This window comes from Telopea speciosissima, chromosome 9 (assembly GCF_018873765.1).
Source record: "Telopea speciosissima isolate NSW1024214 ecotype Mountain lineage chromosome 9, Tspe_v1, whole genome shotgun sequence".
Lineage (NCBI taxonomy): Eukaryota > Viridiplantae > Streptophyta > Magnoliopsida > Proteales > Proteaceae > Telopea > Telopea speciosissima.
This window is the reverse complement of record NC_057924.1, coordinates 61,575,177-61,589,430: the sequence shown is the minus strand read 5'-3', so window position 1 is coordinate 61,589,430 and position 14,254 is coordinate 61,575,177. Positions and strand designations below refer to the sequence as shown.

The following is a 14,254-nucleotide window of genomic DNA, read 5'->3' as shown; positions in this document are numbered from 1 at the left end:
TTGATCCTGTCTATTCATGCACGTTTACACAGTTCTGTCCTGCATCAGTTACCCCTAAACCTTCCATTTTGGAACCTGCCACTCCACAAAATTATATGTTGATTATTTCAAATTCACTTAAATCTTTTCCTCATTTGATCAGAATCTCTCTTTGGCAGATGAATCTCTTTTCCTGTTAAACGAATGGTAACTCGAGGCATGGAGAACCATTTGAACTGCCAATTCACCTGCATTACTGTAAATATGCAGTTTTGTGACACAACACAATTCTAAAACTATTGGATCTCAACCAGTAAACCTGTTATTTGATACTTGACTAGAAAATCTTTCCTCACAATGAAGTAAAATGTTTCAAGTAGTAATGAATTGTAATTTGAAGGATTACTTAAGCAAGTAATTTCTGATTCATTTGTTAACCTGAATCACAGGCTCACCAAAAAACCATCATTTGCAAAACAAATACAAGAAATGCAAAAATTACTGCATCCCACTTGTAATAACACACCCCATCCAGGTACACCCTTTTTAACACAACCTACACTCCTTAAATGATCAGTAACCAAGCTAGGTACACAAAAAATGCAAACCAAAAGGAAAAATGCTGAGTATATCCACTCTTCCTTGCCCTTGCATTTGGGATCAGAGAACTCTGGGGCGCCCCTAGGTTTCCTTTCTGTCTTAAGATTTCCTAAATCTGAAATGAAGGAATATCCTAACGAGGAAAAAGGGGAGGAATCATTTCCTTGGCATCACTCACCTCCCATTGTGACGTTCGAGACATGAGATATACCCGAGCCTTGATAACTGAACCACTGCCAAGCTTAAACCCAGGACTAACAGGAAATGCGACTACCTGACCCACCGGCACCCGTCCACCAGAAAATCTGATGACACTTTCCATATACTCGGGGTGGAAATCAGCTCCTTTGCTTGCCTGAAAATGACATGGCGCAGGCTCAAGTGCAAACGCGAGCAAGTGAAGCAACCAAACAGCCTTTGCCAGGCCCAAGAACTCTTTGTAAAACTGACTCCTAGGGTGGTTTCCAGCCACAATTAAATTGCGCTGTTCTAAGTTTCCAAACAATGATTCTTCCATCTTGGGGTGAATAATAGACAGGAACTTTTTGGAACAAAATTTACCAAATTGGCAGGTTGGTAAAATCCCAAGGAGCTCTACTGGATCCATAGCCTTCATATCTTGAAATTGAGTAAAGCAGTCTCGGCGGTACTGGTCAGGTTTTAGAAGTGAGGAAAGGCTGCCATCCATGTAGAAAGTCTCATGGTCGAACCCCTGGAACATCTTCTGGCACAGATAAGACTCAAGGGCATACTTGGCATGATGTGCTTCGACTTTAAACATAATATTATCATTGGTAGTGGTGGTAGTGGCAGCTTCAATGGATCGGACAGCCGCAGTTATGTCCCAGTGAGCAGATCGCATGAGAGAGAGGAGGAAAGCTGCAAAGGACTTAGAGTTCTCCTTCACCTGGCTCATTATTGCTTCGAACAATTCAGGTCCAGGGGCAGCTACCACTGCAACCAATTATTAGAGAGAGATGTGGATCAGGCTCCAGATCTAATCTTCATAAACAATTAATTACGCATCACCTGAACCTTTTCACCATCAAAATTCAACAATTGAATACAGATGAAACAACCACCGTTGAAAGCATCCTGAGGTAATACAGAGATAGACGTACTCTATAACTCCAGGAAAAAAAACATATAATTGACGGTGAAGGGCTTTTAATTATTCCCTACCCAACCTCTCTATATTCCCCAACTGATTGTAAAAACTTATACAGGCATGTCATCAGTGAAGGGCTTTTAGTAATTCCCTACCCAAAATTACAGCCTATTATCTACACATGTTAGAAAGGAAACAATAAACCTAACATGAATTCAGAAAAGTGCAGCATAGGATCCCAATATCGGATTTGGGATTTTGAAGCAGTAGCTGTTCTGTGTATATGAAGATCTGACCATCTTAACAAGAGGGATCTTGTCAAAACCAGGGATACTTCCCTGAGCTATACAATATTAAAACATTGCAAGATACTTGTGTACTACAAAGGTACTCCCCCAACCTGATTCTCTTCCGTACTGAGGTTTATAATGTCTGTGAATAATGTGGCAAGATATTTCACATAGTGCCAATCAAGTTGCTACATGTATTGGGTTCTTGGTATATTTTGTCAACTGAACCCAGGTACAAAAAACTATGTAGTTACTGAATCAGCCCCCATATACAACTCAGTTAAATCAATAGGAGTCTATTTTAACCTTAAGTTTTCCACATGTATTGCAGAAAAAAACAATATTCATATCCCATCCTGATTGGCACTGTCAATGATTTACACAATCAACATTAGAAAATCCAAACTATGCCCTAACAACATTTAGCTAATACAAACTTTGACCAATGAACCGAACTATCTCATCACACTCTCAATTATACAACTACAAGCATTTTGTGAGCGAGAGAGAGAGAGAGAGAGAGAGTACCTTGACCTTTAATGCTGCTGATTTTCTTCCTAGACTGAAACCTCCCTTTCTTCCCACCAGTCGTGATGTTACTGAGCTTCTCCTTCAGGTTCTCTATCTCCACCTCCTTGGCCTTCACTTCTCTCTTAAGCTCCTCCAATGTTGCTTCATAAGGTGCCACTGCCTCCCTCAGAGACACTAGGCCCAGTGGTCCTCCTCTTCCAGCTCCTCGAACTCTCCTCCGGAACCTCTCCCTCAAATTCCCAAGCCTCCTCAACTCTGCCACCACCGCAACATCTGCCGTTCTCATCTTCTCCGGATCCCAAGGACAGTGTGCATCCTGTAAGTTAACATATGCCTTCTTCATAGATGACACAGCATCAAAGACCTCTCCCATTAATAGCTCCATCTCCCTCACCCTCTTCAAAGTTACTTCCCTTTTCTTCTCTCCTGCAACTGTGAATCCTTCTTCAACCTCATTTTCTTCGCAATCTGATTGAACTTCATCTTCTTCATCTTCAGCCTGGTTTTCTGAGAAATCTTCTGGTTCATGCCCCCGAGCAAGTGGATGCAGCAAGCAAGAAGCCGTGACTCGTTGAACCAAATCAGTTAAGTTACATACCTTGTTGGCCATTTCCTTTTTTCTTCCCTTTGAATTATATGTTTCAGTCTTCGTATGTTCATGTGTGTGTTTTTGACAGACAGAGAGTGGAGTAAATTAGAAATGTACAAATAAAATAAAATAAAAAGTAAAAATATCAGAGATAATGGAATGTGGGGTCGTAATTTAACAATAACACCAGCAAGGTTGAAGTCAACAAATATTCATCAGGGAAAAATATCAGACGTAATGGAATGTGGGTCAAAAGTTAATAATAACACACGAAGAGTGGAAATCAACAAATATTCATTATGTTCTCTTAACCACCAGCCCCTTCCCACCTGCCCACTTGCAAAACAGAAAAAAAATGATTCAGCTAATTCAGTTCTGATTCAGAAAATCTCTGACATCTTATTCTAAAAGTGTAAAGGAATTGTGTTTGCTTTGCCACTGATTTTTTATGTGAGGGAACAGAGAGGGGGAAAAAACAAGACTAGTCCTTTGTTTTTCTGTTTCTACATCCTCCTATCAGTCTTCTTCTGCTCATAAGAGCAGAAAAAACGCCAAATGTATCAGATTCTGTGATCATGTGAGTGATACTGCTGTTATTAGAAGCACAATTGTATACCTGAAACTGGTAAAGTGCTAGTCAGAGTTTCAGTTGCTCTTAGCATGCATTGAAAATAAAAGGTCAGACCATTATGAGATGAAAATAGTAGAACATTCTGCCAGATCTGTCAAAGTGAAAGTGGCTTTCTACTAAGTAGATACTATCCTAGTACAGCCTACATTATCTAGTTTAGAACTTATCACAAAAGTCACTAAAAAATCACAAAGTTCAATTGAATGAAGAATAAATACTCTTTACTCATCCAGGCAAAGAATATGACTGCCTTTAATACCTGCCACAAAGGAGCTGAGGATACTACTCTCCTGTGCGGCCACTAATCATTTAATGGTGTCACCATTAATCTGAATTTTTCTTGAATCTAATAGGAGTTAAGATGGGTAAAAAAAAGCAGACTGACATCCACAGGGATGTTCTTATCCCTCCAACAAAGCTTTTCCGCTTTTGTAGAATAGGAAACATAGTTGTTTTCTTCAACTCTAAGTTCAATCTTGATCTTTAAGAATGTTATGTATGTCTCGAATTCTTGGACCCGTTTCGAAGAATGGCCCGCTCCGACATTTTTGGTGGCGACCCGAATGGAACTTTTTCTGAGATCTGTGATGGTAGCAGAGGGCTTGGGCCGATAGATCGACCCCGGATCCGATGAAGGAGTATTTATGTTCCTTACCCGCTTTATTGTAATGAGAGAGTAAGATTTGGGGTTTTTCGTTCTAGGGTTTTTGGGAGAGAGCAGTAGCGTCTTTTGGGTGTTCTTGAGATCTCCATTGTAATCTTTTTCTCCGTTTTGCATAGTGAATCATCTTCATCTTCGCCCGTGGACGTAGCACACCATACTGGTGTGTGAACCACGTTATATCTCTGTGTTCTTTTGCTTTGTTCTTGTTTCTTTCCGTAATTTTGTTGGTGTTTGCTATAACAAACTGGTATCAGAGCTCTTGGTTGCTTCGATCACTGCATCCATGGCTCCTACATCAACGAAATTTGATATTGACAAGTTCGATGGGAGCATTAGCTTCAGCTTATGGCAAGTTCGGATGATGGTTGTTCTTGCACAGCAAGACTAGAGGGAAGCCCTACTTAGGAAGGCGAAGAAACCTGCAACTATGTCTGAGAAGGAGTGGAACAAGATGGATATCAAAGCCCTTTCGGCTATCCAGTTATGTCTTTCAAATGATGTTTTGCAAGAAGTTCTCTCAGAGAAGACGGCTGCTGAGTTGTGGGCGAAGTTGAAAAACCTATATCTCACCAAATCCCTCACCAACAGGTTGAGATTAAAGCAACGTTTGTATACCCTTCGTATGGGTGAAGGTAGTTCACTTAAATCCCATATTTATGATTTCAATTCTATTGTTACTGATTTGAAAGCAGTAGATGTAAAAATTGATGATAAAGATTTAGCTCTGTTATTGTTATGTTTCCTGCCTCTATCATATAAGAATTTTAGGGACACCATGATTTATGGTAGAGAGACTATCTCTGTTGAGGATGTCAAAACGAATCTGCTAAGCAAGCAGAAAATTGATGATGAGTTGACATCAAGTAAATCAGAGGGTGTTGGTTTGGTGGTTAGGGGGAGAACTTCTGAAAGAGGTTCAGACAGTGACAAGAAGAAGGCTAGATCAAAATCTAGGCATAAGAATTTATCTTGCAATTACTGCAAGAAGAAGGAGCACATTAAATCTGAATGCTGCAAGCTTTTAAATAAGCAAAAGGCAAGTGGTGGTGCCCGAAACCAACAGAAGAAAGAAAGCTTTGCAGAGGCTAGTATTGCTGCAGATGAGACTGATTCTGAGATGCTTTTGGTGACTGATGATAGAATCAGATCACATGATGAATGGATTCTTGATTCCGGGTGTTCCTACCATATGTGTCGTAACCATGAATGGTTCTCCACATATGAATCAGTTCAAGGTGGAGTTGTGTTGATGGGCAACAATGCTTCTTGTAAAACAGTTGGAAAGGGGACAGTCAGAATTAAGATGCATGATGGTATTATCAGAACCTTGTCTAATGTTAGGCATGTTCCTGACTTGAAGAAGAATCTCGTCAGTATAGGCACTATTGATTCAAATGGGTACAAATATACAGCTGAAGGTGGAGTCATGAGGATCAGTAAAGGTGCTCTTTTGTTGATGAAAGGAATGAAGATTGGCATCTGTATGTGTTGCGGTACTACGATCATCGCCTTGATTGCAGCACTTCATCATCTATGTCGAGTCGATACTACAAATTTATGGCACATGAGATTGGGCCATATGAGTGAAAGAGGGATGGCATCGTTGAGTAAAAGAGGTCTATTATGTGGTCAGAGTACAGGTAAAATGAAGTTCTGTGAACATTGTGTGTTTGGGAAGCAGAAGAGGGTCAACTTCAGTACTGCTATTCACAGGACCAAGGGAACTCTGGACTATATTCATTCAGATCTTTGGGGACCCTCCAAGGTTCCCTCCAAGGGGAACGGTGCTAGATACTTGCTCACTTTCATTGATGATTTTTCTAGAAAAGTCTGGGTCTATTTCCTGAAGCACAAAAACGAAGTATTTGTTACTTTTAAGCAATGGAAAATTTTGCTTGAGAAACAGACCGGGAAGCAAATTAAGAGGTTGAGAACCGATAATGACCTAGAATTCTATGAAGGTGATTTCAATGAGTTCTGCAAAAATGAGGGGATTGCAAGACACCACACAGTTATGAAGACACCCCAACAGAATGGAGTTGCAGAACGTATGAACAGAACCTTGTTAGAAAAGGCAAGGTGTATGTTGTCAAATGCAGGATTGGGCAAGGAGTTTTGGGCAGAAGCAGTAAACACAGCAGCTTGGTTGGTGAATAGGTCTCCTTGCACAGCTATTGAGTGCAAGACTCCAGAGGAGGTCTGGTTAGGTAAGCCTGCAGACTACTCAAATTTAAAGATTTTTGGATGTCCTACTTATGCACATGTGAATGATGGGAAGTTGGAACCTAGGGCCAAAAAATGTATTTTTCTTGGGTATGCATCTGGAGTGAAGGGATTCAGGTTGTGGTGCCCTGATCCAAAGTCTCCTAAATCTCTTATTAGCAGAGATGTTACTTTTGATGAGTCTACTATGTTGCATCCTAGGAAAGAAACTCACATTCAGTATGACGATAGTCAGAAAAATTCTGGGGAGAAGGTGGAGTTTGAAATTGATGGTCCATCTTCAAACAATGCAAAATCTACTTCAGTTCAGCTGCCTACTTTCACTGAAGAAGATGAAGCTCAAGGGGATCAAGAAGAAGAGCGGTATAGCATTGCCAAGCATAGGCCAAGAAGGAATGCTAGACCACCACAAAAATATGGGCATGCTGAAATTGTTGCTTATGCATTGTCTGTTGCAGACACAATTGAAAATAGTGAGCCTGCAACATATTCAGAAGCTATTTCTTCAGTTGATTCCACAAAGTGGTTGATTGCCATGAATGAGGAGATTGAATCTCTTCATAAAAATCAGACTTGGGAGCTTGTCAAGCCACCAAGAGGGAAGAAAATTATTGGCTGCAAATGGGTCTTCAAAAGGAAGGAATCTACCTCAAGTGTTGAAGGTGCTAGGTACAAGGCAAGAATGGTTGCAAAGGGCTACAGTCAAGTATATGGTGTTGACTTTAATGATGTTTTCTCACCTGTTGTTAAGCATAGCTCTATTCGTGTCTTGCTTGCTTTAGTTGCCATGCATGATTTGGAGTTGGAACAACTCGATGTGAAAACAGCATTCTTGCATGGTGAATTGGAAGAACAAATCTATATGCATCAACCTGAGGGTTTTGTTACTAAGGGTAAGGAGGACCATGTATGCTTATTGAAGAAGTCTCTTTATGGTTTGAAGCAATCTCCTAGACAGTGGTATAGGAGGTTTGATTCTGTTATGGCAAGGTTTGGTTACAATAGGTGCCAACATGACTGTTGTGTATATTTCAGAGAACTCTTTGATGGCTCATTCATATATTTGCTATTATATGTTGATGATATGTTGATTGCAGCCAAAGATATGAATGAGATTAACATGTTGAAGCAACAGTTAAATTTTGAATTTGAGATGAAGGATTTGGGGGCAACAAGGAAGATTCTTGGTATGGAAATTAAGAGGGATAGAAAAGCAGGGAAGCTGTGGCTATCTCAACAGAAATACATTGAGAAGGTATTGGAGCGTTTTGGCATGAAAGATGCCAAACCTGTCAGTACTCCTATTGCATCTCATTTTAGACTTTCAGCTGCTTTATCGCCTCAGACAGATGAAGAGGTGAAGTACATGTCACATGTTCCATACTCTAGTGCAGTTGGTTCCATTATGTATGCTATGGTTTGTACTCGTCCTAACATTTCATAGGCAGTCAGTGTGGTGAGTAGGTACCTATCATGTCCAGGTAAGACTCATTGGGAAGCAGTGAAATGGATACTTAGGTATTTGAAGGGGACCTCTGGTGTTTGCTTGGAGTTTGGAAGGAATGGTGACAACTTATCTAGTTATGTTGATTTAGATTATGCAGGTGATCTTGATAAGAGGAGATCACTCACAGGTTATGTATTTACTCTTGGAGGATGTGCGGTTAGTTGGAAAGCTACTTTACAGGCTACAGTTGCATTATCTACTACAAGCGAGTATATGGCACATCGAGGCGTTAAAGAAGCTATTTGGCTTAGAGGTTTGTTGGGAGAGCTCAGCATGGATCGTGATGTGACTGTTGTCCACTGTGATAGCCAGAGTGCTATTCACTTGACTAGAGATCAGATGTATCATGAGAGGACGAAGCACATTGATGTTCGGTATCATTTTGTAAGAGAGATAGTTGCTCAAGGCAATATTCAAGTGTGGAAGATTGGTACTGAAGACAATCCAGCTGATATGTTGACAAAGCCTTTATGTGCTACCAAGTTCGATCATTGCTTGAACTTGATTGGAGTTTGCCACATTTGAGTTGAGCCCTTTTGGAAGGGCTATTGGAGAGGATGAAGATTTCAGCTATGTGTTTGCATGTTAGAGGAGAATTCAAGCCAAGGGTGAGATTTGTTATGTATGTCTCGAATTCTTGGACCCGTTTCGAAGAATGACCAGCTCCGACATTTTTGGTGGCGACCCGAATGGAACTTTTTCTGAGATCTGTGATGGTAGCAGAGGGCTTGGGCCGATAGATCGACCCGGATCCGATGAAGGAGTATTTATGTTCCTTACCCGCTTTATTGTAATGAGAGAGTAAGATTTGGGGTTTTTCGTTCTAGGGTTTCTGAGAGAGAGCAGCAGCGTCTTTTGGGTGTTCTTGAGATCTCCATTGTAATCTTTTTCTCCGTTTTGCATAGTGAATCATCTTCATCTTCACCCGTGGATGTAGCACACCATACTGGTGTGTGAACCACGTTATATCTCTGTGTTCTTTTGCTTTGTTCTTGTTTCTTTCCGTAATTTTGTTGGTGTTTGCTATAACAAAGAAGATGCAAGAAGATGGCTGTCTTGAAGTTTATAAAGAGGGATCCTTCTACAGGAGCAATCAAGTTCCCTTCTTTTCTTTTCTTTTTCTTTTTTTTTTGGGGGGGGGGGGGGGTGTGGTGTGTGGTGGGAGAGGGGGGGGGACCAACAATATAAGTCATGGCACTCTTCATTATCATACTCGAGGAAGCTCTCATAGCACCTCTTGTAGGGAGAAAAATCCAGAACTCCTCCAGGGTGTGACATAGCCCAAAAAGATGGTTGGTTTGCTATCCGCGATGTCCATATTACTCTTGCCCAAGAAGGTCAAGAGTAATGATTTGATTGAGAATGGATAGTTTTCATGGTGGCTAGGCGAACCAAGGCGATCAAGGGGGGGGGAAATTAAGGTGACACCAGCAAGGCGAGCAAGGCGCCAATCCAGACAAAGCTGCCTGGATGCCTAGGCGACACCTTGACAAAATATATATATAAGCCAATTATTTATCCATTAAAGTTGACAATTCAATGGCCCATCACAAGTACCTAATAAAAACTTCTCTGATAATCTCCCACTCAAAAGCATCCTCCCATGAAGATATTGTACAAAGATGTGGTAAGTTTAGTTATTTGCTCAAGCACAATTCAAATTAACTGCAATCACACAAATATGAAAACTGAACCGGCTGTGATATACAGCTTCATGTTCAAAATGACAACAACTCACCCAATCAGAACAACAAAACATACCACAAGCAACAGATGATACTTAACAATAAAATTATAGAATTACTGCAAGACGAAAGAATAACTGCCCCCACCCCCAAAAAACGAAAAGGTATAAAGCTACCTAAGCATTTCAGGATTTCACACGTTTGTGCTTGAAAAAGCCAACTTTGCTGTTATAATCAACCAGTCAGTGTGAAAGCCCATTTTTTGTACACATACAGAATTCGTATTGCATAGTATGGTCTGTATGTTGCCATCAGTTGCTACTCATGCCCATAGTTTTTAATAGTGTGCATTTCTGTCCTTGAAACTTTAAGCGAATATTGACATCATTTTCCCCTTAATTCTCGCAAGAGTTCATTCATATATGTCATTATTTTATACAAGATACTCAATATACATTTTTTCCCTTTTTCCTTCTTCTTCTTCTCCTGTTTTTGATATCCTTTATCAAGAAGGAAAAAAGGAGGGTTTTTTTTCTGGAGGGAGGAGGTGGGGGGTTGTGGTTGTTAGGTCAAGCCGAAGACCCCTTACGAGAGTGAGAGAGAGAGAACAAACTTTTAAAAAAATTTAAAAATAGGCCAAAATTCATCCCATTAAGACTGTTGCAGCATGAAAAAAGAGAATGGCAGTGACGAATGCCTTTCACAAGCCTTATAACCCCTTACCACTTTGGAAAGGGAAGAAGAGAAAGGGGAATGGGGACAGGAGAGAAGGGAAACGGAAGTTTAACAAAACCCACCAATTACCCCAAAAAGGAAATCCAAAATTCTTCTGATTCACCCCTAACCAGCTTTCATCCACAGCAAAGAAAGGGGGAGGGGATTGCAAATGGAATGAATTTCAATCCGGCAAAAGCAAACAAAATTATGCTAAAATTCAGTGAGAATAAATTCTCCACGGTAAAAAATTCAAGCTCCCTAACTATCTATCTTTTGCAGAAGGGTTTGAGTTCATTTTTTAGTCTAACCTGATGTCCATCACCAAAAGATCTAATCTTTCAAAAACCAATTAGGAAAAAAAAAAAAACCATTGCCATTTACCAGTTTGCAAGAACTCCCACTTCAGCAGAACCTACTACTGCTTCCGTTTCCGATCCCATCATCGACGTCGAGAACGGAATCCACTTTCGATGTCTATAGCACGAAGTCCGAGATACCCTCACAGTACATGGATTTTCTGCTGCAACTAACTGCAAGTGCGTAGTGTGAACTGAAGGGAAGAATGGCTGTGCTACTCTATAGTCTCTATCGAGGTATCTACTAATCTACTACTAGCACTTAGCGGGCTTCATGAAAGCTATGAGTCTGGGCTATGTGCCAAATTGGGCCCAATTAGAATCCAATTACCATACACATGGGCTTGGATCAAAATTCTGGACCCAATACAATGAGATAAAGACTTGCAGAAAAATATTAGGTCTCAGCAGCAGCTCTATAAGTTCTTCAAACGAAAGAAATTTCGGCAGAAGACCTCTACAAAATGCTTTGCATGTGGAAAAATTGGTCACTTTGCTCGAAATTAAATGGAATGTCTTTCATGACTTTTTACGTGTCTCAAGATGAAATATGGTGAAAGAAATTAAAGTAGTAAGATCATTGCCCGAGATGTCACATCTCTTCTTTGCCGATGATGCATTCATAATTCACATAGCAATGGAGGATGATGTGTTTACCATTAAAGCAATTCTTCATTTGTTTGAAGATCTATCTGGCCAACTGATCAAGCCTTCCAAATTTGGATTCTATCTTAACAAAAATACCCATAACCATCTCAAGTGAAAATTAATAGAAGACACAAACCTTTTTTGCATCCCAAGATCAAAGTGTTGACTCTATTTAAATGTCTCTCCACCACAAATTGAATCAATAATATAGGGATGCCAGTGGTTATGAATGTTTCTTTGGGTGCAGGAATATTTTGGTCAATTTATAATGGAATCCACTATTTTTTAACAAAAGAAAAAACTAAAAATTAAGAAAAATAAAAATAATTTCTTTATCCTTTTTCTTTATCCCTTTCCTAACTCCCCAACAAGAGTAGAATTGCACCACCAATATCCGCTCAATCTAACCTATTCTAGACCCAACATGAACCAACTAATTGCAGCCCTAAAAAAACTTAGTGTCTGCATTGTAAAATGCACATGGAACACCTTTTTGTTATTGTAAAACAAGAATGAGCTTATATGAGATTAAGGAAAAAGTTTTGAGCTCTGGGGTAGGATACGCTAGCACCTTAATTTGTTTCTATCTCTCTCCTTTTCCACCTTAATTTGTGTCTATCTCTATCCTTTTCACATAAAATGATTATGTTTCCCTCCAATGGACGATACTCTTTTGCCACATCTCATTGATGTGCTCCTCTATGCCGCTTGCTCAGAGAACCTTTTCCCATGAGATTACTAGATATGTTTTGTCTTGGCACATAATACTTGTATTATCGCCTTATCGGGCATTGGCACGTGCAACTCATATCATAAATGTTACCATTTTCGTTGCTTCATGTGTGTTTATATTAAGAAATTGAAATGTGCTCCATTGGTTTTTATCAAATGAATTTATTTCAAGGGAAAAAGAATGCTACTTGGTCGCGTGGATCCTGCCCCATACACATGAGCGCACACAATTACTGTCCCAGCTCCTATGAAATATAAAATTCCATCCATGGTGATGCTTTTGCGCGTGCTATCATTGGCTCAAATTAATCTTGTTGACTTTAGAGAGACTCATTATCGGTGAATATCTTATGCAATAATTATCATAAGAGAAAAGGTTCGCTAAGCTGCCAGGGCAATGTACGCTAGCACCTCTCTTCTTCTCATATGAAATGACCTCGTTGCCATCCTATGTATGATATTGTTTTATCACACCTCATTGGTGTGTTCCCCCTATGCCACTTTCTCAAAAAACCTTTCCCTTATAACATATGAAAAACCCCAAATTCATAGTCATTGATATTACCGAATTTCTATTTTTAGCTTCAAATATTACGTTATAATACAATGGCAAATTTCAGCTCTTAAGGAGAGTGTAAAAGGCCCTTTGGTCCGTACCAATAATGCCAATATAGGATCGGTCAAGAATTGGTATCGGACGAGGCTCCTGCTATTGCAAACCTAGGAGGGACAAATGTACACAGACTTACCCCTACTATGCAGGAGAGGCTGTTTCCAAATTTTGATCCCGCAACCAATAGATTGCAATATCCCAACTTAATCGTTTGTGCCTAGGGGTGCAAGTTTGGCCCTGTCGGCCGAAACCTGCCTTGGCCTGCCCTGAGCCCGAACAGGGTCTGGGCTGAGATATTTGGCCTTGAGGGCGGGTCAGGTTGGGCCAGGATTGAAGCCTCGGGCTAAGCTTGGCCCGACCCTGTTTTAAATTATACTATAAAATATATATTGATATAATATATATTATATAAACTTTAAACGTCACCCACATTTTGTTATATAATATACTATATATGGAAAAAACAAGTGATATAATATATTTTATTATAGTGTTATTTTGCCTAAAAATGACAATTTTCTCCCCGGCCCATTCTGGCCCATGAATTTTCTTTCCCCTCCCCATGATCAGGGCCAATCAGGGTCAGTCCAGCCTGACCCTAAGGGCTGGTCAAGGTTGGATTTTTCAGGCCCTGAGTCAAGGTCGGGCCGTGCTTGGGCCCAGCTAAGGGGACTCAGGGTTGGGCTAGGGTTCTATAAAGCCCGGCCCAACCCAACCATGTTGCAGCCCTAGTTGTGCCAATGCTTGCCCACTCTGAGCATAGTATCTACCCTATTTTCCCCCCCTCCTCCCCTCCTCCCCTCCTCCCTCCCCTGCTCGGGTTCAATTTTACTCATTTGGGGTAAGGTTACATCTCCATAACATATTCCAATCCATGTGCTTCCATTTTTCTTTAGAAGAAATAGACGTCTATGTACAACTTAGGGCTGCGTTTGGAAAGCTTTCTACATTGATGTTTGGAATGCATTCTACGTAGAGGGTATTCTATCCAAAATGAAGATTTGAAATTTGAACAAATTTAGGCAAATTGGAAAGTAGTTTTTTTAGTTGGAGAGAAATGGGGATCTGTGAGATTGAGAAAGAGTAGATGTGAAAGATGGTTGAGCTAGATAGAAATAGAAGGAGAAGTGATACGGTGAGAGATTTTAGAGGAATTGGATATAAAATAGAGAATGAGAGGGAATTATATAAGACGAAAACATATCAAATAATCAAACACAAATCCCTCTAATCCCGGTCTCTCTCAGGAGAGACATATATAACCCCGTCATACTTCCTTACTTCTCCACTGCCCAAATCGGTTTCGGCTCGTCCACCTCCTCTCTTTCTCCCAAACTCTATTGCATTCGCAGGTTCGTTCTCCTCTCTCTCAAACTGTTTT

At 40.3% G+C, this 14,254-nt stretch overlaps 1 protein-coding gene across 3 annotated transcripts; it reads right to left on the bottom strand.

The window, feature by feature from the left end:
• Positions 1–400: 400 nt before the first annotated feature.
• LOC122639642 (protein GRAVITROPIC IN THE LIGHT 1-like) lies at positions 401–11,108 on the bottom strand. 3 transcript variants are annotated; one of them, XM_043832513.1, is made up of 3 exons: positions 10,906–11,108; positions 2,506–3,154; positions 401–1,533 (listed from the first exon to the last, which is right to left on the bottom strand). In XM_043832513.1, the coding sequence occupies exons 2-3, from the start codon at positions 3,116–3,118 to the stop codon at positions 713–715; spliced, it is 1,434 nt and encodes a 477-aa protein (XP_043688448.1). In that variant the 5' UTR covers positions 3,119–3,154; positions 10,906–11,108; the 3' UTR covers positions 401–712. The 3 variants fall into 3 exon arrangements, with proteins under 3 accessions (XP_043688448.1, XP_043688450.1, XP_043688449.1); XM_043832515.1 differs by having other exon boundaries at positions 2,512–3,154; XM_043832514.1 differs by lacking the exon at positions 10,906–11,108 and adding an exon at positions 9,680–9,700.
• Positions 11,109–14,254: the final 3,146 nt, after the last annotated feature.

Bases quoted from the DNA above. Each gene is read 5' to 3' on its own strand.
- LOC122639642 (XM_043832513.1), bottom strand. From the start codon at position 3,118: ATGGCCAACAAGGTATGTAACTTAACTGATTTGGTTCAACGAGTCACG. The intron at 1,534-2,505 runs GTACTCTCTCTC...AATTGGTTGCAG, and splicing joins CAGCAGCATTAAAGGTCAAG to TGGTAGCTGCCCCTGGACCT.